The sequence below is a fragment of the Pimephales promelas genome, chromosome 10, assembly GCF_988280905.1.
Source record: "Pimephales promelas chromosome 10, fPimPro1.hap1.1, whole genome shotgun sequence".
Classification (NCBI taxonomy): domain Eukaryota; kingdom Metazoa; phylum Chordata; class Actinopteri; order Cypriniformes; family Leuciscidae; genus Pimephales; species Pimephales promelas.
Window position 1 is genome coordinate 37157355 of NC_142778.1, and position 25217 is coordinate 37182571.

The window sequence follows — 25217 nt, forward strand, 5'->3', positions numbered from 1 at the left end:
GTGACAGAAATCTCTTTTCCAGCACTTTAGACGCAGTTGATCCGTTGCGCTTAAAGGTATAGCGGAGGATTTTCTTTTTCCGGGTGGGTAGCCTATATTATTGGTCCACCTAAGTGTCAATCATTCTGGTGATATGTGTCTTATCCACTGCTCTTATCATCCGATCGTGGTTGTATCTAGTGCTGCATTTCATACTATTGACCACAACATACTTTTAAATAATATCTGGAAAATGATGTTTGCATTAGTGGAATTGCATTGGCATGGTTTAAATCATACTTATCAGTCTGTAGCAGTAAATGAAGAGATGTCTTATCGAGTTCAGTATGGCGTACCACAAGGCTCAGTACTAGGACCGCTGCTGTTCACTCTCTTCATGCTATACCCTCCAGTGGAGGAAGTACTGAATCTCAGTACTGAAGTAAAAGTACAAATAACCAGATAAATATTTACTTTAGTAAAAGTAAGTAACACAATGACAACCATACTTAAGTAAAAAGTAAAAAGTACCTGATTTTAAATGTACTTTAAGTATTAAAAGTAAAAGTACTTGCATAACAATTTATTCTCTTAATGTCTATTTTCTAGTGATTAATAAAACATTTAATTCTAACTCATTCACCCTAATACTCCTATAATGATGTTCAATAATTATGGAAAAAAATTGTCATCATTTCTCAAACAAGCTTGCAATTCGGCAACATACACATCATGCTTATCCTTACTATATGTTAATAACTATTTTTTGGCATTAAACGCGATTAATTTATGGTGTAATTCTGAACCTCTTGGCTTGCCATAATCCTAACCAAACGTATATTACACACGGTGCGTTTCCTATGCACGTAAAAACAAATTTTCGGGTATAAATTGTACGATAAACACACTGCGTGCGAGACGCATTTTATTTAGTGTGACCGGGTTGATGTATCTATGGCAACCAAACGTCACTGGTGAGACAAACGTGCAACGAACGGATGGTCAGATTACGTTTTGGCAGGGGAAAAACTGATCAGAAAATGTAACGAAAATGTAACAGAAGTTGTAGAAATGTAGTGGAGTAGAAAGTATAATAATTGCTGCAAAATGTAACGAAGTAAAAGTAAAAAGTATGCACTATTTATTCTACTTAAGTAAAGTAAAGATACGTGAAAAATGTACTTAAGTAAAGTAACAAAGTATTTGTACTTCGTTACATTCCACCACTGCTACCCTCACACACACACACACACACACACACACACTAGACTCTATATTTCTTCATGCCCTGACGAAACTTACCAATTCACAAAATTAACGGAATTTATAGCTGATATAAAAAAATTGTATGTCTAGTAGTTTCCTACTAAATTCTGAAAAACAGAGATTCTAATTATTGGACAAAAAATATCCTCACGTAACAGCCTAGAATACTGTCTGTCTCTCTCACACACACACACACACACACGCTTTGTGCTTGACGTTGTGATTGCCTTGTATTTAACACTCTCTCCAGCACTGAACGCTTCTCCAATAGCGATCTCAGCTCATTTCAATCTGTGAAAGGCGTTTTTGATTCCATCAGCAGAAGCCCGTCAGCCGTGACAAAGGCCACTCGATACCGCGAACATTCATGCTTTCAGCAGGTTTTAAGAATATTTAGAGGTCTTCTGGGCACTGCTGTTAAATTTGCATTTAAATTTAGCATTCAAGATGTAAAATTCACCTTGAGTAAAACCCATTATTGGCGTTTGCAGGCGCCGACCCGGTGACCTCCCGAAGCGCTGATAACCGCGGTGCCGTGCTGGGAAAGCAGGTGAGGAACGCAGGAAAGTGGACGTTTACTGACGGTTAATAGGATGTAATCGCCTCGTCCGCTGCCTGTTGACCTTAATGCTGATCTGTATGCATCTTCTCATGGTTGCCAGATCCTCAGCCTGAGGGGAGTTTGATCACTGATCCGAATTAAAATCAGCAGTAATTGGAGCAGCTGATTGCTCGAGCGCCACTGAGAGTTCCTGTAACGCTGAAGGACACACTCTTATATACACTGATAAAAATGATTTTGTGGTGAAGTAAATACTACAGAAAAAAACAATGTAATTTGCATGAAAAACGTACGGAGGCGTATTGCATTCACTTGAAGAAAAAAAATCTTCTCTGTTTTTCTGAATTAATGAGTTAATTTTTCATGAGAAAATATTTTTTGCTCTGTTTTTCTGAATTAATGAGTTAATTTTTCGTGAGAAAAAAAGTTTTTGCTCTGTTTTTTCTGAATTAACTCGTTAATTCAGAAAAACAGGGCAAAAAAAAAAATCCATGAAAAATTAACTCATTAATTCAGAAAAACAGAGCAAAAAAAAAAATTCCATGAAAAATTAACTCGTTAATTCAGAAAAACAGAGCAAATTTTTTTTTCTCATGAAAAATTAACTCGTTAATTCAGAAAAACAGAGTAGATTTTTTTTTCTTCAAGTGAATGCAATACGCCTCCGTAAAAACGTTAGTTCAGGCAAGAATTTAAAAAAAAGAAGTAAATTCTATAGTAGAACTCAATTCAGTTGTGTAGAAATGAAAGCGTAAATATCAACATTATTAAAAATTACTCAACTTTTCTGATACTGCTGTTCCCATCATGCACTGGTCCATGAATAATTAATAAGGTTGATTTTTCACTGTTTTCCAGCTGTATTTACACTATTTTATCATTACTTTTGTTGATTAGTAATTTGCCATTTTGTGACATTTGGAGTTAATTTTCTACTTAAAATGACACATTCAAACACAAAAATGATCTATCAAATGTTACCGTCATTGTGTATTGTCTACCAAGTATTGAGGTCTGCGTTCACACATGCCATATCGATAGGGAAAAAGTGATGAGACACACTAAGTATTGATTACTTAAACAGTGTGGTCTAATTCACTGTTATAATGTTTGAATGAAAAGTTGTACTTAGAAAAATTCAATTAAATAGCTAAATAATTTAATTAGCTAAATAAAAATTACTTAATTTCTTATGTTACTTTCTCTTAACTTTGTAAAGTTTTTTTGTGTGAAATTTACTCAAAACATATCAGTGCAAAAACTTGCCTTGAAAAAATTAAGTAAATTTTACTTATTGTTTTTTACAGTGTCCGTTTTAGGGTTTTGTGCTTTTGGTTTGATGTTTATCCTGAACCTGAGATCGATTCTTTGGGTAAAACCAGAGGTGGACAAAGTACACAACTTCCTTATTTGAGTGAAAGTAAAAGTAAAAGTGCAGAAGTACTTGTTTTTAAAAGTACTTAAGCATGAGAAGTAAATGTCAATGCATTGTTTTATTATTGTTGCATTGTTGCGTGTTTACATTTACTGAACACATTTACTTCTAGAAGACCGCTCCAGTGGGACTGAATGTAAGATTGAACGAGTGCAAATGTGCAATCAATAATTTCCACAATGGTTTTGGCTTTTATTATGAATATGTTAGCCTTACTGTTATCTGTAAGCTAGTGTTCTCCAAAACAATGGCAAAATGTGCATTTAGAAGACCAAACCCAACATTGAAAATGAAAATCGTGTGGATGTCAAACCAACATCAAATAGTTCTGATGCAACCCCTGACTGACAGTACTTTCTACTCAAGGACTTTGACAGAAATGTAGAGGATTAAAAAGTAAAATATTTGTCTTTCAGATGTAAAGTACAGATACTCAAAAAGTGTACTTAACTTCTGCATTGACTGTATCCCATAATGCAAAGCGTTCGAGTTGACATTTCATTTTCAGTGTGATAAATTAAAAAAACATTGCATTCCCAAATCATTTGTAGGTTTGTCGGAAAACTGTATAATATAAATGCAAAAATCCTGTATACTCAAACTTATTTGATTACAGTTTTAACAAAGTTTCGGTCGGCCAATCAATCACTCAGTTGCTTGGAAGCTCATCCATTGCAGATATGCTCATTGAATATGAACCTAACAGATCCAGTTGGTTAGAAAGAGCTCTATCTTATCTTATTTTAGTCCTCTTAATAACTGTTTTAAAGGCACAAGTATGTAAGTTGCGCCTTTTTTATACTTGCGTTGCTAAAATGGCACGCAATTAATTTTAAAGTCTTGACCTTGTATTAAATCAATTCATGCATAACATCTCATATTTGATCACCAAGATTATAAAGTTAAAAAATAACTTTATACCTTAAAATATCTTGAATGTAACTCGACACCCTTGCCTCATTTAGTATGCGCGGTTCTATGAATATGCAAATGAGCTCCGCCTCCACTCACTCACTCACTAGTTGACGATCACACATTGATCTGATTGGTTACACGGTGGTTTGTGACGTCAGAAACACCAGCGTGTTTTTGAGTCTGTCTTTGGTTCACTGCATTTTTAAGGAGGAAATACTCAACTTAGGATATCAAGCGTATTAAAAACACCACATACACACATAAACTACATTAAACGCTGGAGTTACACCACAGGGGGACTTTAAGTGGAGTTACTTATGAATTTACACATGGTGTGTCTTTAAACAAAGGTTGACTAAATATGATAAAAACAAAAAACTACATTTATAAATAGCTCACAAAATGAACAGGCTAAATCTTAGGCTACATATTGTGCCTTTAATATATTTTTTAATGAAAAAAAAGATAAAATAATGGCAACAAGTGCATTAGAACATTTTCATGTAAAGCACTTTACCATTGTGCATGAATATGCATGAAATGTGCTATAAATAAACTTGCATGCTGTTTCACATGCCTAAACTAACGGCAGGCGGTATATGGAGTAAAAGTTGTGTTTTACTGGAGTATTGTGAACAGAGCTTCAGTCCTCTGGGAACTCGCACAACTCTTCTGCTGGATTTTGATAATTGCAGACACAAAATTGCCACCTCATTTTTCCCCGTTTCTAATTATTGAGCTCTTCAACTAGACAACACACACACACACACACACACACACACACGGTGAGCAGCTGAACATTGGTGTGCAATTACACTCCTGCAATTACGGCTCTATTGTAAAGCAGGGCATTATGGGGGATTTGCTCTCTATTGCAATTTAAAAACGGGATGAATCTCCTTCCACAGACGCACGCAATTTAGATATTGTGTCACACATTGAGGGCAGAAATTCTCATAAAGTTTTGACACCTGAAGTTTAATCTGCTCTTCTTCACTCAAAGAATGAGTGTGTTTACATGCATTATATTCCTCTGATTAATAACCGCATCAAGCACACACATTAACTGTGTTTAATAACAGATAAAGATCATGGTTTATGAAAACAAACATGATCTGAGATTTGAGCTCTCGTACTTCTTTATTTATTTATTTATTTTTTTTACTTATTTTTTTATTTATTTTTTTATTAGATTTTAAATTGACAATAAACACGCCAAAAAGAAACAGAACAAACAACAACCTATCTACCAATCCCTCCCACCCACCCACCCCGCGGTCTCTTTATAATGGGGTACAAAATGGACAGATAAGTCAACAGAAAAACAGTCACAGGAAATATAAAACATTTTTAAAAAATAAATAAATAAAAATAAAAAATAGAGAAATGGGGTAAAGTGTTCAAAGCTCTCGTACTTCTTTATGACATTTAGTCACTCATGAATGCCTGTTTTTATTTGTTAGCAATTTTTTGCATGGCATTATTAACTAATGTTAAACTCGACTCTTATTGTTAATATCAACCAGGCGGCCTCGGCAAACTTCCTCAAGGTGACATTAGAATAAGACAAAATAAGTTTTAAAATGAGTTTTCGTATTTTAAGTCATGTCCTCAAACACTGAAGCAAACTATGAAGAAACAAGTTATTTCAACAAAAATACATCAAGTGTGGAGTGTCACGCAGGGAATTGTGGGAATGTCAATTTACGTTTTTTTACTGTATATTATACGATGAGTTGTTCATTTTCACTTTAAAAATTGTAAATTTAACAGTATTTTACAGTAAAATTACATGAAATTTACCATAAGATCTATCACAGTTATTTACCGTATATAGTAAGGAAAGGTTAAGGTTAATTGTTATATATAGTAAGGTTAATTGTTAACCAATTAACAGTTTTTCACGGTAGCATTTTTAGTCTTTTACTGTTAAAATCAGTTCGTGTCCAGTGTGAATGCTCCATTAGAGGAAGAAATTCTGTTTCATGATTATTAACACAATAATGATGTGCACCGATAAATCATTTATAATAAATACTGTAATATTCCATAAAAAGTATACATTTAGATTTTATGGTGATTTTAGAATAACACACAGTAATATTTGCCATTGTTGACACACACTGAGCTGCTAAAGCGGGTTATTTCGAGTTAAACTGCGACAACTTCGACTGTTAAATGATGTGAGGGAGAATGTCTCTATATATCTCACACACACACACACACACACACACACACACTTGACATTTCCCTCACAGCATGCCGTGTTAGATGACCTTGCGTCTTTGTGAGTGTGACGAAGAAGTTAGTGACCCAGTACGAATGGCCACTGCAGGGAGTGTACACACACACACACACACACACACACACACACTCTGCAGTCTTTAGCCATCTGGCTTCATGCTGAATTGCTTGACTCTGCATGAGGTCTGTAGATGTTTCTCTCTTACTAACACAACATCTCCAGAGATTAACTCTGACTCAGTCAGTTCCAGTTGCCGTTCCCGGGTTCAGTTTGAGCATCTGAGACTGAACACACTCCAGACTCCCTCTGTCCGTGTGTGTGTGTGTTTTCAGAAGATTTCTGTGTTATTAAAGGGTTAGTTCACCCAAAAATGAAAATTCTGTCAGTATTTACTCGCCCTCATGTTGTTCCAACCCCGTAAGACCTTCGTTCATCTTCGCAACACAAATTAAGATATTTAAGATATTAAGATCGCTCCTGCATACAGTCCATAGGCTTCTTGAGGGCCTTGAAAAGTCATTAAAGACATCGTTAAAATAGTCATCGTTAGACATCGTTAAAATAGTCATCATTAAAGACATCGTTAAAATAGTGACTACAGGGGCTTCAATTTTAACTATCAAGCGACGAGAACACTTTGTGCGCAAAACCAAACAAAAATAACGACTTTATTTCAACAATTCGTTTCCTTCTCCATGGGCCTGTAGTCAGTTAACGTAGTGTGATTGCGTAGAGCTACGTCACACGTAGGCTCGCTATTGGCCGACGCTGGTCATGTGATGCGTGTGACGTACAATAACAGAAGCTTACGCTATTAAATAGGGGTGTAACGCTACATGTATTCGTATTGAACCGTTTCGGTTCGAGGCTTCCGGTTCGGTACGCATATAAACCGAACGATTGCTTGGACCATTTTTCCTGCCGGCAAAATTCGTGCTGACGCGGCCAACACACAACACACATGTTGTTGCGCAACATCAAATGGCAAGCGTAATGAAAGCAGAACGAAACTGCGCTACTCGTTATGTGCTTCACGGATCGTTTATCAGTTCGGACCAGCAACATCTGTGCAGCGCGAGCCGATCTCGATCAAGCAACACTGTTACCACACCGCGCTAAGAGATCCGGTAAAGAAAACATTTGAATTCGCCACTGAGGTAATAACATCGCTGCGAGATCTAGTGAGATGCATTCACATTTGTCCGTTATTAACCGTAGATCTCTATTAGATCAAACAGCGCTGTCATGGAAACCAGGAGAAACATTGTGTCGTGAATGAACTAGTAATACTTTCGTCCACAGACCAGCAACATTCACCATGGATTTAATATAGTAACACTAACTGGAACCAGTTTGGCTGGAATGGTGAAATGCTTTCAAGTACTTCACACATCTTTTTCCAGCACTTCAAAATTCAAATATTAGATAAATGTATATATATTTAAATGTTATTTTTAATGTGATGACCAAAACATTATTTGTTCATCCTTCAAAGATGACCCCTATTTATAAACCTGAAAGTTTCAAGATCTAGGAAAACTCACTTATTTAAAAATATTTTTTCTTTAAACAAATAGGAAATTTCTCTGGCATTTCTTTCTTTTTGCTGTATCGAAAACGTACCGAACCGTGACTTTAAAACCGAGGTACGTACCGAACCGTGATTTTTGTGTACCGTTACACCCCTAATATTAAACTAGTACCCTGACTCGCGCAGAGGGAGAAATAAACCAATAGTTGAAATAAAGTCGTTATTTTTGTTGTTTTTGCGCACAAAAAGTGTTCTCGTCGTTTGATTAACTTAAAGGGTTAGTTCACCCAAAAATGAAAATTAAGTCATTAATTACTCACCCCCATGCTGTACCAACCCCGTAAGACCTTCGTTCGTCTTCGGAACACAAATGAAGATATTTTTGATTAAATTTGAGAGCTGTATAACTACCACATTGGCTCCTAAGGGACTGCCTCTTGACGGCCCAGAAAGTCAATGAAGAAAATGTTTAAATATCCCAAGTGACTACCGTGGCTCAACTATATGTTTATCAAGCGACGCGAATACTTTTTGTGCGAAAAAACAAACAAAAATAACGAGTTTATTCGACTATTTCTTTTCTTCCTTGTAGGCCAGAACGAGACTTCCTTAGATTTCCACGACGCATGCGCGAGAATTGCGATCTGAAGTGGTGTAAGCTGGTGTACGCAGATCGCAATTCTCGCGCATGCGTCGTGGAAATCTATAAGGAAGTCTCGTTCTGGCCTACAAGGAAGAAAAAAATAGTCGAATAAACTCGTTATTTTTGTTTGTTTTTTCGCACAAAAAGTATTCGCGTCGCTTGATAAACTTATAGTTGAGCCACGGTAGTCACTTGGGATATTTAAACATTTTCTTCATTGACTTTCTGGGCCGTCAAGAGGCAGTCCCTTAGGAGCCAATGTGGTAGTTATACAGCTCTCAAATTTAATCAAAAATATCTTCATTTGTGTTCCGAAGACGAACGAAGGTCTTACGGGGTTGGTACAGCATGGGGGTGAGTAATTAATGACTTAATTTTCATTTTTGGGTGAACTAACCCTTTAAGATTGAGCCCCTGTAGTCACTTGGACTATTTTAACGATGTCTTTAATGAATTTTCGAGGCCAGCAAGAGTCATTCCCTCAAGAAGCCTATGGACTGTATGCAGGAGCGATCTTAATATCTTAAATATCTTCATTTGTGTTGCGAAGATGAACGAAGGTCTTACGGGGTTGGAACAACATGAGGGCGAGTAAATACTGACAGAATTTTCATTTTTGGGTCAACTAACCCTTTAAGCCACATCATGTCAACAGATGCTGAGAGATTCACTCGAAAATAAAGATTATTGTCTTTCTGCTTCAAAATTTCACATTCATTTCAATGTGTTACTTTTATTTGTATCGCGCTTTTCACAATACACATCGTTTCAAAGTACAGAAAATGCATGAGTTCATATTACAATGTGATCTTAAGTTATGTATTTCAGAAATGTACATATACAAAATCACAGTTAGCGAAAAATGTATTAACTCAAACAAAAATGTAATGCAGAAACAATGAGCTCATTAAAATGATAAGTACTTGTTTAACAAATGATTGACATTTAGAAAAATGAGTGAAACAAATGTATTAGTAATTTCAGAGTGAAAATTGTAAATCCTACACATTTATTTATCCTAAAGCACAGTGCATTAGATCAGTCCAATGGCTGATTGTTTATTATTGATTTGATTTTATACAGTGCGTTCGCTGTGTTTTTGTGATATTTTAACATCCGTTCCTGTCTAAACACTCGATTAACAATGAATCATTAATTATCCATTCGCCTTTTTACATAAAGCTCTAATCATTTTTAATTTAATTGATCAGAATACTGCAATGAATTGCATTAGCGGGTGAAGCCTGTGTGTGTCTGCCATTATCAGCTAATGACAATTACACTGAAGAGCTGTTCAATTAAACTCTCCACGCTCACAGCGCCGCTCGCCTTTAAAGAAGCCGGATAACAGCCGCTCATCTTAATGCAGGAAAGGGAAGTCGTGCAGATGTTCATTATCAGATGTGCTGAGGTAAAACAAATGTGTTTTCTTGTTGTTCCTGCAACTGGTGGAGTTAAGAGTTACATCGGCTACATTCACACTGGAAAGTTTTGGGAGTGATAACTGAATCTATAAGTGAATCTACACTCTTAGAAGAAATGGTTCTATTTAGATTCCAGAAATGGTTCCATCCCCCGCTTCATATATGGAACTCCAAAATGGTTCTATATAGAACCATTTTTTGGTAAAAGGTTCTATTGGCCAAGTATGGAACCCCAGGATATAGAAGTGTATAGAACCTTTTAAGGGTTCCAAATATGTAGCGCTGATAGAACCATTTAAGGTTCTATATAGAACCTTTTCTTCTAAGAGTGTATTATACTATTTTAAATGTTTGGCGTCTCCTAGAATGGGTTCACACGCATCACAGGTCACAAACACTTTAATTTCCTCATAATTGCACGTCACGTCATTTCTCTCAGTGTCTGAAACGCTTCAGTCTCTCTAAGCTCCGCCTCTCTGAGAGCTGCTCTGCTGTGATTGGCTCATTATCATATCTGACTCTCAGTGATACGAACAGTAACGATGGCGTGGGTTTCACCGTATCAATCTCAGAAAAGCCGAACTCTTCCAGTCTCAGATACACTAGTGTTTGAGGGCGGAGCTGAGAGACGCTATCAGCCAATCAACACCACAGGCTGGCATTATGCTAATGAGTTACATTGTTATGCAGGTTCAGAATCGATTTTTTTCTTCTAGGAAACGATATTCGTCGTGTACTTAATTAGCTGTTACTTTGTAATAATGTTGGATAAGGTTGTGTATAAGTTGTGGTTGTGTTTGTAAGAAGGTTGAGGGAACATTTTCTGCAAGAGGATTTATTTTTCTAGTTCATATTGCAAAATTACTATTTAAACTGTTGAAACTGTTCAACATTATTCAGTTCTAGTCAGATCAAGTTTATTCAATTCAGTTCATTAACAGTGTAAAAAAATTATATGATCAGTATCATGGCAATTCATGATTTTTACATTAACTCATCAATCATATATAATGAGCTAATGTCGTCTCTACACTTTTCAATGAAATGTGACTACCTGCTTATTATGATGCAAAATGACGATTTTTACATCATAATAAGCAGGAAGTAAAACTCTTAAATGCTTATTTCTCCCATCTCAGTGGAAAATAAAGGAATAAACCATCACCATTCAGAAATATGACTGGGTTTCAAAAGATACAATGCTTAATGCAAATAGGTGAAGTGACCCTTTAAAATCGGTTTAATATAATATAATGAGGTGAAATAATGTATACAGTATATGCTTTAAAATGTAAGGCACTGAACTGAAGTTTCTAAACGGGTGGACATTGTTTTACAGATGTTGCTAAAATCCTCAAGTATGAAATGAAATCGAATCATCAGCAGAAGAAAACAGATTATTCAACTCAAATTTAGTTTTCATCCCAATGGAGTCAGTGATAATATTCCTGAACATTAGTGTTTTAAACCCATATAAGCGTGTGTGATCTTCGTTGAGTGAATTGCATTAGCATTTGATGTTTTTATACAAAGTGACTTGCATTGCATGCATTATATATTTGATCAGTTCATGCATTCGCTGGGATTCAAACCCGTGATCTGGATTTGCAGCGGTTCGAGTTTCGGGTAGGAATAATGTTGCATGATGTGACTGTGTGTTTAACTGTGTGGTTCGGTCCTGATGTGTGTGTCTGCATTGCAGAGCTGCAGGCCGGATAAAGTGTGTGTGTGTGTCATGGGAAGTTAATTACACTCTTCTCCTGTTGTCTCGGGGCTTCAGGGGCCGGTGTGTTTGGGAGTGTGAGTTCCTCCTGCTCCTGATGGCCGTTTGATAAAGAAACGGATTAATGTGGTTCGCGGGTGTGGGATTCTCGCTTCTCCGGTGGAGGAGACGTTTAGGCCGGAGAAAGAGACGAGCTGCTGAAGGCGGTTCGGGAATAATCCTGGTTATCAGTGATTCTGAAACTCATTTACACTTGTTTACAGGTTTAAATATGAAACATGAAGCTTGTCAAGTCATAATTATTACCTTCGAGCTCTATACAATACAGACTGTGTCAAAAGCAGCTTCACAGAATGCTGTAAAAAATGATATGATACGACATCATCAACATCATAAGTAATTGACTCATCAGAATAACCAATTTCAACTTAATTTTTAAAGTTACACATGAGTCAAAAATAGAGGATTTAATAAAACGAGTTAAAAAGGGCTAATTATACTTCAAAATTAAATTTACGCTTTTAAGTTGAATGTGGGGGAGGGGGATAACAGTGTTAATGTTCATCTGTAAAACAGAAGACTAGTGTCATTATTCAGATCAATTCTGTTCAATAAGAGTGAATCAGTTCAGTTACAGTGAGTCAGTTCAATAATAGTGAATCAGATCAAGAGCAGTGAATCAGTTCAATAACAGTGAATCAGTTCAATAACAGTGTTATAACAGTGAATCAGCTCAATACTGATGAATCAGTTCAGTTACAGTGAATCAGTTCAATAACAGTAGATCAGTTCAATAACAGTGAATCAGTTTAATAACAGTAGATCAGTTCAATAATAGTGAATCAGATCAAGAGCAGTGAATCAGTTCAATAACAGTCAATCAGTTCAATAACAGTGTTATAACAGTGAATCAGCTCAATACTGATGAATCAGTTCAATAACAGTGTTATAACAGTGAATCAGCTCAATACTGATGAATCAGTTCAATAACAGTGAATCAGTTCAATAACACTGACTTTGTTCAATAACAGTGAATCGGTTCAATAACAGTGAATCAGTTCAATGATGATAATTAAGTTCAATAATGATAATTAAGTTCAATAAGAATGAATTGGTTCAATAACACTGAATCGGTTCAATAACAGTGAATCAGTTCAATAACACTGAATCAGTTCAATAAAACAGAATTGGTTCAATAACACAGAATCGGTTCAATAACACTGAATCAGTTCAATAACAGTGAATCAGTTCAATAACACTGAATCAGTTCAATAAAACAGAATTGGTTCAATAACACAGAATCGGTTCAATAACACCGAATCAGTTCAATAACAGTCAATCAGTTCAATAACACTGAATCAGTTCAATAACAGTCAATCAGTTCAATAACAGTGTCAATGTTACAAAGTTAGTGTGTCGTGTTTAACTTTAATTTTGTTCTCATTATATACTTATATAGTTTTTCATTTTATATTTTCAGTTTTCATTTCAACTTTTAAACTTTTAATTTTAGATTTACTTCTAACTTTGTGCTTTTCATTGTTATTAAATTTGTTTTATTTGTTAATAAGTTTTATTTTCAGTTACTAATTTAACATTTCTAACTTTCATTTAATTTAATCTTTATATCAATTGAATTTTAGATGTAACATTTTCACAGTTTCATTCAAGTACATGAACTGTCAAAGAGACCGGCGACAGTTTCTGTAAATCTCATATTTCTTGCGTGTGTGTGAACAGGTGTTTGTGGATGTGTGTGTATGATCATTCGTTGAAAACGATCTACTAAAACTGAAGAAAACTGCGAGAGGAATGATCCTGACATCAGTGTCGCTGTAAAACACTCGCCGCTCTTCATTAGATGATCATCATCATCATCATCATCCCTCTCGATTATATATTCATACTTTCCCATTTTGTCTTTTTAACACAAATAGTATCATTACTCTCTCTGACTGTCTCTCTCCCCCACAGGCAGATGTGTGTGTGTGTGTGTGTGTGACTGATGAGGGTAATTTCACCCCAACAGCCAAACCATCATTTCACCACACACACACACACACATTCACTTACACTAACATACTCATCATACACACACACACACATACATTCACTTACACTAACATACTCATCATACACACGCACTGAATCCATACATAAACAATGATACAAACACACACACACACATTCATTTACACTAACACACACAGACACACACACACCGGATCCACACACAAACAGTGATCCACACACACGTTCACTAACACAAACGCACACACATTCACAAACACACACACACACATTCGCTCGCACTAACACATACACAATCATATACACGCACACACATTCGCTCACACACACGCGCACACACACACACACACACACACATTCACTCACACTAACACAGTCTCACACACACACACACACTCTCTCTCTCGGTGTGTAAGTGGAGGCAGCGTGTGAGCGTCAGAGTTTCTCATATTTAAAAACAGATTTACGCCCAAACCAGAAGCAAATTGTTTTGCTGAGATGAGAAGCAGAAACGTGGAGTAATTGTTCATCAGTAATCGTGCGCATGGTTTCTGCTGTCGCTCATGAGTGAGTGTGTGTGTGTGTGTGTGTGTGATGATGATGATGTCCAGGCTGGTAAAGATGATTGTTTGTGTTCTTGAGGATCAAAATGACACACAATTGTTTCCGTGCAATTTCACAAAATCGACTCCATGAAAATCACTGAAATTCAAGTGATTTTAAAATAAAATATAGTTAAAAATAAAGAAAAAAACTCTATTTTAGCCTGTCAGTATAAAATATGTGACTGTTTTGCTTGTTGTTGTGACCGCTATACTCATAAAGAAAGGTAATTTTCCTCGGATGATTCGGAAGACGAGTCTTCAATAGTCAAATTAAAGTCTTTTCTCCGGTTTCTCAAACCATCATGACACTCGATACAGAAGTACAGCCTTTCCAAAGCACATCTTTGTGTCGAAGATTTGCATGCATTCATGACCTGAAATGAAAAATATTTAGTATAGACCCCTTTTGCGCCGACGTCACAGTTCCGTCACGGCGCTAGCTGGAGGCAAAACAAAGTGTAAACTGGAGGCGGCCAATACAAACCAGCACAGATTCGGCTACATAATAAGGAGCTTTAATTACTTTTATTATTATTAAATGTCATCTTGTTGTGTTGTTCGGTGCAAGAATTGATGAAAAATGAATATGCTGTATCTGGAACTTTTATTTCTAGAAAATATTCACATGATTAAAATCGCACTGTAATGTCACTCTTTATATTGTCGTGGTCTCGGCAGAACTGCGGATCGTACACACAAGTCTTGTACAGGACCATATAAGCATCTAAAGATTTATAAGCCCTCAGTTTCTCTTTACGATCGGTTTCTCTATAAGGTAGGTGTAGAAGTCAGGCCACTCACCCGAGGTAACGTACGTTAATCCTGTCAGATCGTCCATCATCGAGTGAGCGTGTCGGCGGCTACGGGTCGGCCAATCTGGTTCTGTCCGTTAAAAATAACTTTTGGAAATAACAATCGCGGTTCTGGACACTGAGTGACCTTACACATTAAGATAATATCGGATTTTCTCCAGTCATTGTTAAAAAACAAGCTAACAATCCTTGCTAACTAGCGTTAGTGAAGCGGCCAGAGGGATCGTTCTGCCTCCACATAAAAATGTCACCATGTTTACCAACTGAAAAGGGGTCTATAAGAAATACAGTATATAGTTTAAAACCACTTAACTGTCACCGTCCCACAGGTGGGACGTTTGCCACTATATTTTTAAAACAATAATATCTTAGTAAATACCTTAAATAATATTGACAAACTATATATCATTTGAAAGCTTACAATCTCTAGTTTCCATATTTGGTGACTGATTTTCAAAATATATTACAGAGGAGCCATAATTTATCAATATAAAACAAGAATATTTTCATACTCATAAGGCGTGTTCAGACCTTTATTTTAAAATAGCAGTAAACATGAAAAATCATGAAAAAATGGTAGATACCTCAGTTTGTTTTCATGCCAAAAGTTCAAAAGATAGAATCCATTCAATTATTTTGGAAAAAAAAGGTCTGAAAAGTTTGAAATATCAAGAAAAAAATAATAAATTCACCATTTGTGACATGGCAGCTAGCTATGACTTTCATGCGTGTTCTTTGTATGTGTTTCTTAGAGGTTCAATTCATATCAAAATCTGCCAAACTTCCCATGCTACTTCTGAATAGAATCTCTACTTCAGAAATTGTATGAAAATTGTGAAAATAATGGTTCAGATCACTCAAAACACGAATGGAAATGCAGGCGCCCTTATATGGGCAGTAATGGAGTCTGGTTGTGCCCTAGTGAAAAAGTTTGGTACTGCGCTCAAACAAAATCTTACTGAAAGCTCATTTTTTGAGATATCAACCTAAAATTTGAAACACAACTTGTTCAGATTTTTGGCTTTGATCTTTCTGACATTTTAGAGTAGCCCAGGTTTTGAAAATATATATTTTATGTAAAATATGAATAATTAATATTTTTGCATTGTACATTTCCATAAACTCAAACTTCTATAACTTTTTTTCTGTTTTACTTTCTTAATTTATTTCACTTCTACAAAAATCTGCCAAATGTCTTCTTTAAAACAAGACCAATCATATGTCTATATTCCAAAGCATTCTTGAATTACAACCATTTAAGTTCGAAATGTGCATTTTCATGTCTATTCAAAAAAGGGGGGGGTGACAGTTAACAGGTTAACCAGTTCAAATTGACTTCACTCTCTTTTATTACGCTCATCTTTTCTTCTCTATTGTGCCGTATATATCCGAGTGAATCACTTCTGGAACAAGAATTGATTGGATAATTGTGGATCTTGTGTGAGTGACTGGTGCTGCTCGCAGCTGATTGGCTGACAGGCTGTTCCTGGTTTCCTCTGATTCTTTGTTCATTAATGTTGTTTTTTGAGGGCAATATCTGACTATTGAACAAGAATTTAAAGAAGCTCGTCTGATTTTCTTCGGCTGCGATCACTAATGGGATTTGCTTGTTGGATGTGAACAGCAGAAATCACACTGAATCAGATTTAGACGATACCATTTGTATATGAAGACAATTGAACATCGTAATTGTGCGCTGATGTGTAATGTGTTACACAGAAAGGTGTATATATTTATTTATAATATAAAAGTCGTCATGAAACGGGAGTTGCGCTGGCCTTTACTTCCTGTTGTTTCGTATATCAAGCGTAACAAGAACAAATGTGGGCGGAGCTTGATTGTGTCCATGAGGAATTGATTGGATGGTTGTGGTTTGCTATTGGCTGATCTCATGTGATTGACAGGTTGCCCTGGATATTCTGATTCAAGATTAACCTGAATTTGCACAGATAAATAATTTCTAATAATTATGCCACCAAGAATGGTCCATTTTGATTTTTTTACTGGAAGCGAGACAAAAACACTCGCTATATGAGTCGATCTCTCATTAATCAAAGGAGCTTCAATGGAAGTGTTTTTTCTGAGATATCCTCTCGTTCCTCTGGAGAATGGTGTGTGTCTCGTGTGTGTGTCGTTCAGACACTCCATTGGTTCAGGCTGAATGATCTGTCGTCTCTCATTCGCTCATCTGTCCTCCGGTGGGACCGGCCCGCAGAACCTCTGCTGATCGAGCGCTTAAGTGACAGCACACACACACACACACACACACACACACAGATAACCGGAGGACTGACGGTCCTCACGGATCACTGACCCGGGGAAATATACGGACAGTCACGGGGACGGGAAGAGGAAAAACGTAATTGTTGATCAGCGGTCTCATTTATAAAAGTGTGTGTGTGTGTGTGTGTGTGTTGGATCCTCACTGAAAGTGCACATGCGCCTTAGAGCCAAGAATGGAAAATTATAACAAATAAAGTCTTGAAATATCTCACTTTGCATGTAATGAGTCTATATAATATATTAGTTTCAGCTTTTAAGTTGAATTACTTTTGCACCATATTCTAATTTTTCGAATTTCGCCGATTTACAACGCCTATATGCAAATCCTCATCTGCATATCATTTGCATATGGATGTTCATTTACGTGATGCCATGTTTACACATTCGTAAAATATGAGAAGCAGATGTGCGTCACAGTACATTACTAAAAATCAATTATTAGCCTATTGTTTTTGAATAAATACACTGTAAAAAAATATTGATGGTTTAACTTAAAAAAGTAAGTAACCTGGTTGCCTTAAAATTTTAAGTTCATTGAACTGGAAAAAGTGAGTTAATACAATGGAGATTAATTTAACCATCAGAAACTCAAAATTATATGTTATCTGAACTAAATAAATTATTTAAGTTTATTTGACAAAAGAAAAAATGTTGTGATTACTACACTGTAAAAAAAATATTGTTGGTTTAACTTAAAAAAGTAAGTAACCTGGGTTTACTTAAAATTTTAAGTTGATTGAACTGGAAAAAGTTAATACAATGAAGGAGATTAATTTAACCATCAGAAACTCAAAATAATAAGTTATCTCAACTAAATAAATTATTATAAAGTTGATTTGACAAAAGAAAATATCTTGTGATAACAAATCTTGAAAATATTTTTTACAGTGTAAATCAAATATTTTAAGATGCATTTCAGAGAAAGTTTTCCACTGTCTTTTCCACTGGCCAAATACTATTTTTAATTGCTTTACATGTTTTATGGAAACAGATAGGCCTTATTGTACATTATTTATCATTATTTGATCATTAACCAGTGGATCTCTGAGTGAGTGAGTGGAGGCGGGGCTCATTTGCATATTCACAGTTACTAAATGAAGCGAGGGTGTCGAGTTACATTCAAGATAGTTTAAAGCATGAAGCATTTTCAAAGAAAAACTTTTAAATATAAGTGATCATTTTAGTGATCAAAAATGAGTTTTAAGGGATACAATTATTGACTTCAGTGAACTTTAATAAATGTCTTTTAATTGTTAGTTCATGTTACTTAACAAATGAGACCTTATTGAAAACTGTTGACAACCTATTTGATAGAGATTTGATCATTAACAGTAATATTGAGTTGCCTTAACAAACAATAGCTAATAATAGATGTGGCAAATTCATTAATAGCCTATTATATTATTTAATACTTGTTTTTTCTAATTATTTATTATTTAATAATTTAGCTGTTTATTGAACCGTGGCACAACTTGTTGATTGTTTATCGTCACAAAATGTAAACTATGATATTACCCAGTGATATACAAGTTTTAGAAGCATATGCATGTTTTTGGATGTCTGATATGCTCATACAATCAGAATCTTTAAGCATATTTCCGTGTTTTTCAGCGTTCCTGCATTGATCCCGGCGCTTGCAACGGCAAAGTCACGGGTTCGATTCCCAGAACTGATCAAAATGAACGCCATGTGAGTCACTTCTGCAAAATGCATTATTGTGAATTATTCAAAGTGTGAGCGGAAATACATCAAGTTAAGCCTGTTTCAGATCACGGGTTAATTAAAAACGGATTAAATGCGGGGATAAAGAGGGAAGTAAAGGATAGATGTTGCCAAATAACTCATGTGTGCACAGGTGATAAAAACCCATTATACACTTTATTCCGGCCCAAGATTCCTCCTGTATGAAGCCCATTAACATCACATTATGCAAATGCTAATAGGCGAGTGCATGTCGAGGGCAGAGGCCAATCGCAGCACACTTACAGTCTGACTTTCATCCGGCCTGTGAAGGATGTTTTCAATTAGATTGCGGATCATTTCATACACACTTTCATTCAGCGTCTGGAAATGCGTCTTTCAGAGCCCGAGTGGTTCATGTTCCAGAACTGTGGTTTAATTGTCAGCGTTATTCAAGTTTCTGCTCCGGACGTCCTTTAAACGGATCAGCTAAAGGAGATTTTATTAAAGGTACAGGATCATCTTTTATGAGTGATACTTTACATTAAACATAGTGAAACATGGTGGAATATATATATATATATATATATATATATATACACACAGTGATGTGATTAAGTTTGGACACCCATGCTAAAGTTGCCTAAAAAGAGGAATAAAAAATCATCTTTTGGATATTGATCTTAATGCCTTAATTGGAAAAAATGAGGAAAACTCCAACCTTTAAGGACACCAATTTTCTTTGTGAATGAATAATGTATCATAAATAAATGAATGTTTTTCCTTAAAATACAGGGTGCATAAGTCAGGACAGCCCTATGTTAAATTCCCATAAGATCATCTTTCAATGCAAATCAAACCAGCTATTAGGCGAACTGAAGTAAAACCATGCCAATCTAGGTGTGGTGAAGGTGTGTGATGATGTGGGGATATTTTATTTATCAGGATGCATATTATCCTGGATTCATGAAATAACTGGCTTTTAAAAATAAAAATCTGCCTGACTCTATGGGAATTTAACATAGGGGTGTCCTGACTTATGCACCCTCTATTTTAAGGAAAAACATTTATTTATTTATGACACATTATTCATTCACAAAGAAAATTGGTGTCCTTAAAGGTTGGAGTTTTCCTCATTTTTCTAATTAAGGCATTAAGATCAATATCCAAAAGATGATTTTTTTATTCCTCTTTTTAGGCAACTTTAGCATGGGTGTCCAAACTTATTCACATCACTGTATATATATATACACAAACACACACTCACTCTCTCTCTCTCTCACACACACACACACACACACACACACACACACACACACACACACACACACACACACACACACACACACACACACATATATAGTAGATTCACACACAGGCTCTCACACAGAGAGACACACTCTCTCTCACACACACACACACACACACTCATACACACACAGAATTCTAAATTGTTCAGAATCATTCAAGTTTTATTTTTAATCAGAATTTTATTTTCTCCATTTTTAGTCAGATTGAATAGCTAATCAACATTAAATATTCAGATAATTTTGATCAAATATGCATGATCCATATAGTTGTATAAATACACATTTAAATCAGAAACTGAATTGAAGATTGAAGAAAAGTTTATCAGTGGATGTGTTTCCGGACGGAGAGAGAGAGCGCAGTTTCCCACTGTAAACAGAAGTGTGTGTTTAATGAGGTTACTGTTGCTTTAAGAAGGCTGATCCTCTCTCTCTCTCTCTCTCTCTCTCTCTCTCTCTCTTTTATCCCCCCCACCAGCATTTACGAGGCAGCACGAGTGACGGGTGAGAGACGGAGAGATTCAGCACATGGAAGAAGAGGAGAAACACAAGGACAGCGATGCACTCGAGCGAGCGAGTCCGTGAGGAGGAGAGGGCGTCGGGAGCGAGCGGAGAAAAGCTGGATCTCTAACCGGATCGTCCCACAGAAGTAAGTGCGCTATCCGAAAACCAAAACCTCTCTGTCAGAAGTTCAAATCTTCGGGAGAAAGTTGGACGCTCCAGGACATCTACAACTTTCTGTGCATTTCATGCGTTCATGATCTCATGAATAAGTCATGATGAGGCTGGAGCGATCCCCCCGCAGGACTAATTGGAAAAGACAGGGAATGGCATGTAATTAGAGCGTTGGGGATGAAGGGATGAGTGTAAAGCGTCACTCCTGAGCTGATGGAGATGGAGCCGAGCGATGCGGGTCGGGACACGAGCGCCCAGATCAAGCAGGCTCACGCCGGCGGCTTCAAGAAAGTGTGTCGGATCGAGGAGGACAGTGTGTGTCCGTTCCCCGGGCTGGCGGCGGACGTGCTGGAGATGAGAGTGAAGGAAGGCAGCAAAATCCGTAACCTCATGGGTTTCGCCATGACACGCATGCAGGACGGGCTGAGGCAGGTGGTGTTCAGCGGGTCGGGTCGGGCCGTCACCAAAACCATCACGTGTGCCGAGATCACCAAGAGGAAGATCGCCGGACTCCACCAGATCACCAAACTCCAGTACAGGGGTCTGCGGGAGATCTGGGAGAGTCAGGACGGGGGAGACTCGGAGATGACCATCCACCGGACGCTGCCGTCCATCAGGATCCTGCTCTCCAAAGACCCGCTGGACCCGCTGGAGCCGGGATACCAGCCGCCGGCGCTCCGAGAGGGAGAGGCTTCACACGCGCCGGGGAAACGGCCTCTGGACTCGCCCGACTCTCCGACGCTGGGGAAGAGAGTGTGTCTCTGAGTGTGTGTGTGTGTGTGTGTGTCTCTCAGAACCGGAACGACTATGAGACTTCATAACCAACACACACTCGTACAGACCAGACGGACCCGCTGAGAGTTCTGTGTGTGTGTGTGTGTAACTCTCTTAGAACTGGACCACGACTGAGACTTCATAACCAACACACACTCGTAAAGACCAGACGGACCAGCTGTGTGTGTGTGTGTGTGTGTGTGTGTGTGTTAAACACTATCAGAACCAGACCACGACTGTGAGACTTCATAATAATCGTATGGATCTAGCGTGGTTATTGGCATCGATGTAGAAAGCACGCCTGGGATCTGAAACGTTCTTTTGGGAACCAAAATGTTTCTTCTACGGCATTGATGAAAAACCGATGAAACTGTATTTTTAAGAGTGCATATGCACGTCACAATCTTGATTTATGGGTTTGACTGGTTTTGAGCATGCAATATCGCTCATTTAATTTAAGTATGCGTATGCATTACAATTTTTGGATAAAAGCACCTGCTTAATGCATAAATGTAATTTAAACGTATAACAGGTCAAATTTAACTTAAGGCAGTCGGTTCATGAATAAAACTACTGGTGTTACTGGTTTTCCCAAGACCAAATTTCCAGCTCAAAACCATGCAAACATCTAAGATGACTTCAGATGCTTCATGATGGCTTGTGATGCTGCGTTGTTTCATGCATATGAATAAAAGTACTGGTGTTACTGGTTTCCCAAGACAATCATTGCTGTTTTAACTAGTGAAAGTCGACTATTTCTCTTGTTAAAACAAGCACACTGACAGGATAAATGACTGCAGTCTGATCTTACCACTAAAAATCTGTATTGATAATAATATGATAACTTACGTTTAGAAAGCGTCAGAAAACACAGCAGCTAAATGATAGACGGAATTGACCCCTCATTCAGACGAAGTCGATCGGCAAACCCTTCTGTATAACGTTACTGGCGGAGGTTGTTGAAGTGGGAATCCTTGAAGTGCTTCAGGTCACTAACGTACATCCAACAACCGAACATTTTGACTTGCCCTCTCGCAACTTCTGCATCATTGAGCTCGGACTACAAAATCGGAGCGAGAAATAATAATGGCGGATTGCTCGAAGTGTTGGACCGGTAGTCAATGTCCTTATTTGGCAGTTCCGCAGCAAATACTGTGATGTAATTGTTCAAAAAACGTAATAGAGAACAGAACAAGTTGAAAAATATGACCAAAACAGAATATAAAGATATAAACGAATCACCTGAAGAGAATAATTTCATCTTTTCTGTAGTTATAAACACTCCAAAATATACAACAAAATGCATTTAAGGGCTAAAAAAGTGGATTTTAATCCTGGTTTTAAGCATGCAATATGGATCATTTAATCTAAGTATGCATTGAAATATGGATAAAATATTTGGATAAAAGCGCCTGCCCTATGCATAAATGTGATTTAAACATATAACAGGCCATGCATATACATATTCCCCGCTCATGTTAAGATTTTTTTAGTTTTCATTATTTCTTCACCTCAGCAAACTCACCGTATCAGGGTGTCTTTTTCGACATCTTGTGCAGGTTTGTGTGTATTGTGTAAATAAAGCGTTCCCTCATCGTGTTTTCTCCGTTCTTGTCACCGCACAGAGAACGTGCCGGCGCGTGCAACTCTCCCGCCACGAGTTCCCGCTTTCATCCGCGCGCAAACCGAGGCGCGATCCCGATAAACGTCATTTGAGGGGATTTGTTTGAGGGACGGTTTATTTAATTACATTCTCTCTGATAAAGCCCAAACCTGCAGACTGAACTAACCTGCGTCTTTTACTCGCGATTACATAATGTCCGCGTCCTGATGCTCTGAGCGCCAGATAAATCATCTTCTGAAACGCAAACATCGAGTCTGCACTGGCATGTTTATTCTGTTTTCCTTTGGAGGATAAACGAAGCAATTTCCATAAACCCGTTTCTTAACAGGCAGAACATCTGTCAGAGGTTTAAAATGTGAATATTATTTTTCCCAGTCGACATGAAATCGAATCTTTGAATCTCTTATTACTGTAAAATGAAGCATGTGATTTAATGTCAGTCACGGTGTGTTTTCTGTCCAGAACGTCTGGCAAGATTCTCTCAGTCAACAAACAGATTAGTTTACAGTTTTTTTTCCCCAATTGCTAACACACTAAAATGACATGCACACTGCACAGCACAATTATTTAAACAGACACAGAGAGCAAAACTTTTTCTCAAGTTTCCAAAACTCTAAACACATTTTCTGCTTTACACACATTTTGCATTTCAAAATGCCACTTTTAAAATGCACTGAACACAGTACTCTGCATAAGACACAACAATCTGACATAAAGTCACATGTTTGCCATTTCAAAACACTACCATACAAAATGACACTACACTCTAAAAAATGCTGGGTTGTTTTAACCCAATTTTGGGTCAAATATGGACAAACCCGAAATGTTGGGTTAAAAATGTAATGTAAAAATTTAACCCAACGGCTGGGTTAGTCCATATTTGACCCAAAGTTGGGTTAAAACAACCCAGCATTTTTTAGAGTGTAATTGGTCAATTGCATGTGCCATCTGGCCAAACACCTCTATGGTTAATTGTTAACACTTCAATCAGGATAAGCACTATAAAAACTATATAAAAAAACTATTTTTCTTGCCACTTTTTTTTTTTACTGTAATATATTTTCTGTATACAGTAATATAATTTTTTTTCAGTCCCATGTAAATATTTCTGCTGTGCATATGTTGCACTGACTTGTTTACTGTACACTGTAAAAAAATAATGATGGTTTAACTTAAAAAAGTAAGTAACCTGGTTGCCTTAAAATTTTAAGTTCATTGAACTGGAAACAGTGAGTTAATACAATGAAGGAGATTAATTTAACCACCAGAAACTCAAAATTATATGTTATCTGAACTAAATAAATTATTTAAGTTGATTTGACAAAAGAAAAAATGTTGTGATTACTACACTGTAAAAATTTTTTGTTGGTTTAACTTAAAAAAGTAAGTAACCTGGGTTGCCTTAAAATTTTAAGTTGATTGAACTGGAAAAAGTGAGTTAATACAATGAAGTAGAGTAATTTAACCATCAGAAACTCAAAATAATAAGTTATCGCAACTAAATAAATTATTATAAAGTTGATTTGACAAAAGAAAATATGTTGTGATAACAAATCTTGAAAACATTTTTTTACAGTGTTAGTGAAAAAATACATTACTGTAAAATGAAGTTTCAACAGCATGTGTGTGTCTGCAAATATTTCTGTGCATGTGAACAATCATATTATGGCAAATCCTACTAAAGATAGGAGTGCTTTTCATTA

The 25217-nt window shown here is 36.7% G+C and overlaps 1 protein-coding gene across 1 annotated transcript in view; it reads left to right on the forward strand.

The window, feature by feature from the left end:
- Nucleotides 1-22602, forward strand: part of rpp25b (ribonuclease P/MRP subunit p25, b) — a 29670-nt gene extending 7068 nt beyond the window's left edge. Inside the window, exons 2-3 of the mRNA XM_039684322.2 lie at nucleotides 19066-19143; nucleotides 20920-22602. Coding sequence (XP_039540256.1) covers nucleotides 21330-21881 — 552 coding nt within the window. The 5' untranslated portion in view covers nucleotides 19066-19143; nucleotides 20920-21329 and the 3' untranslated portion in view covers nucleotides 21882-22602. The remainder of the gene's footprint in view (nucleotides 1-19065; nucleotides 19144-20919) is intronic.
- Nucleotides 22603-25217: the final 2615 nt, after the last annotated feature.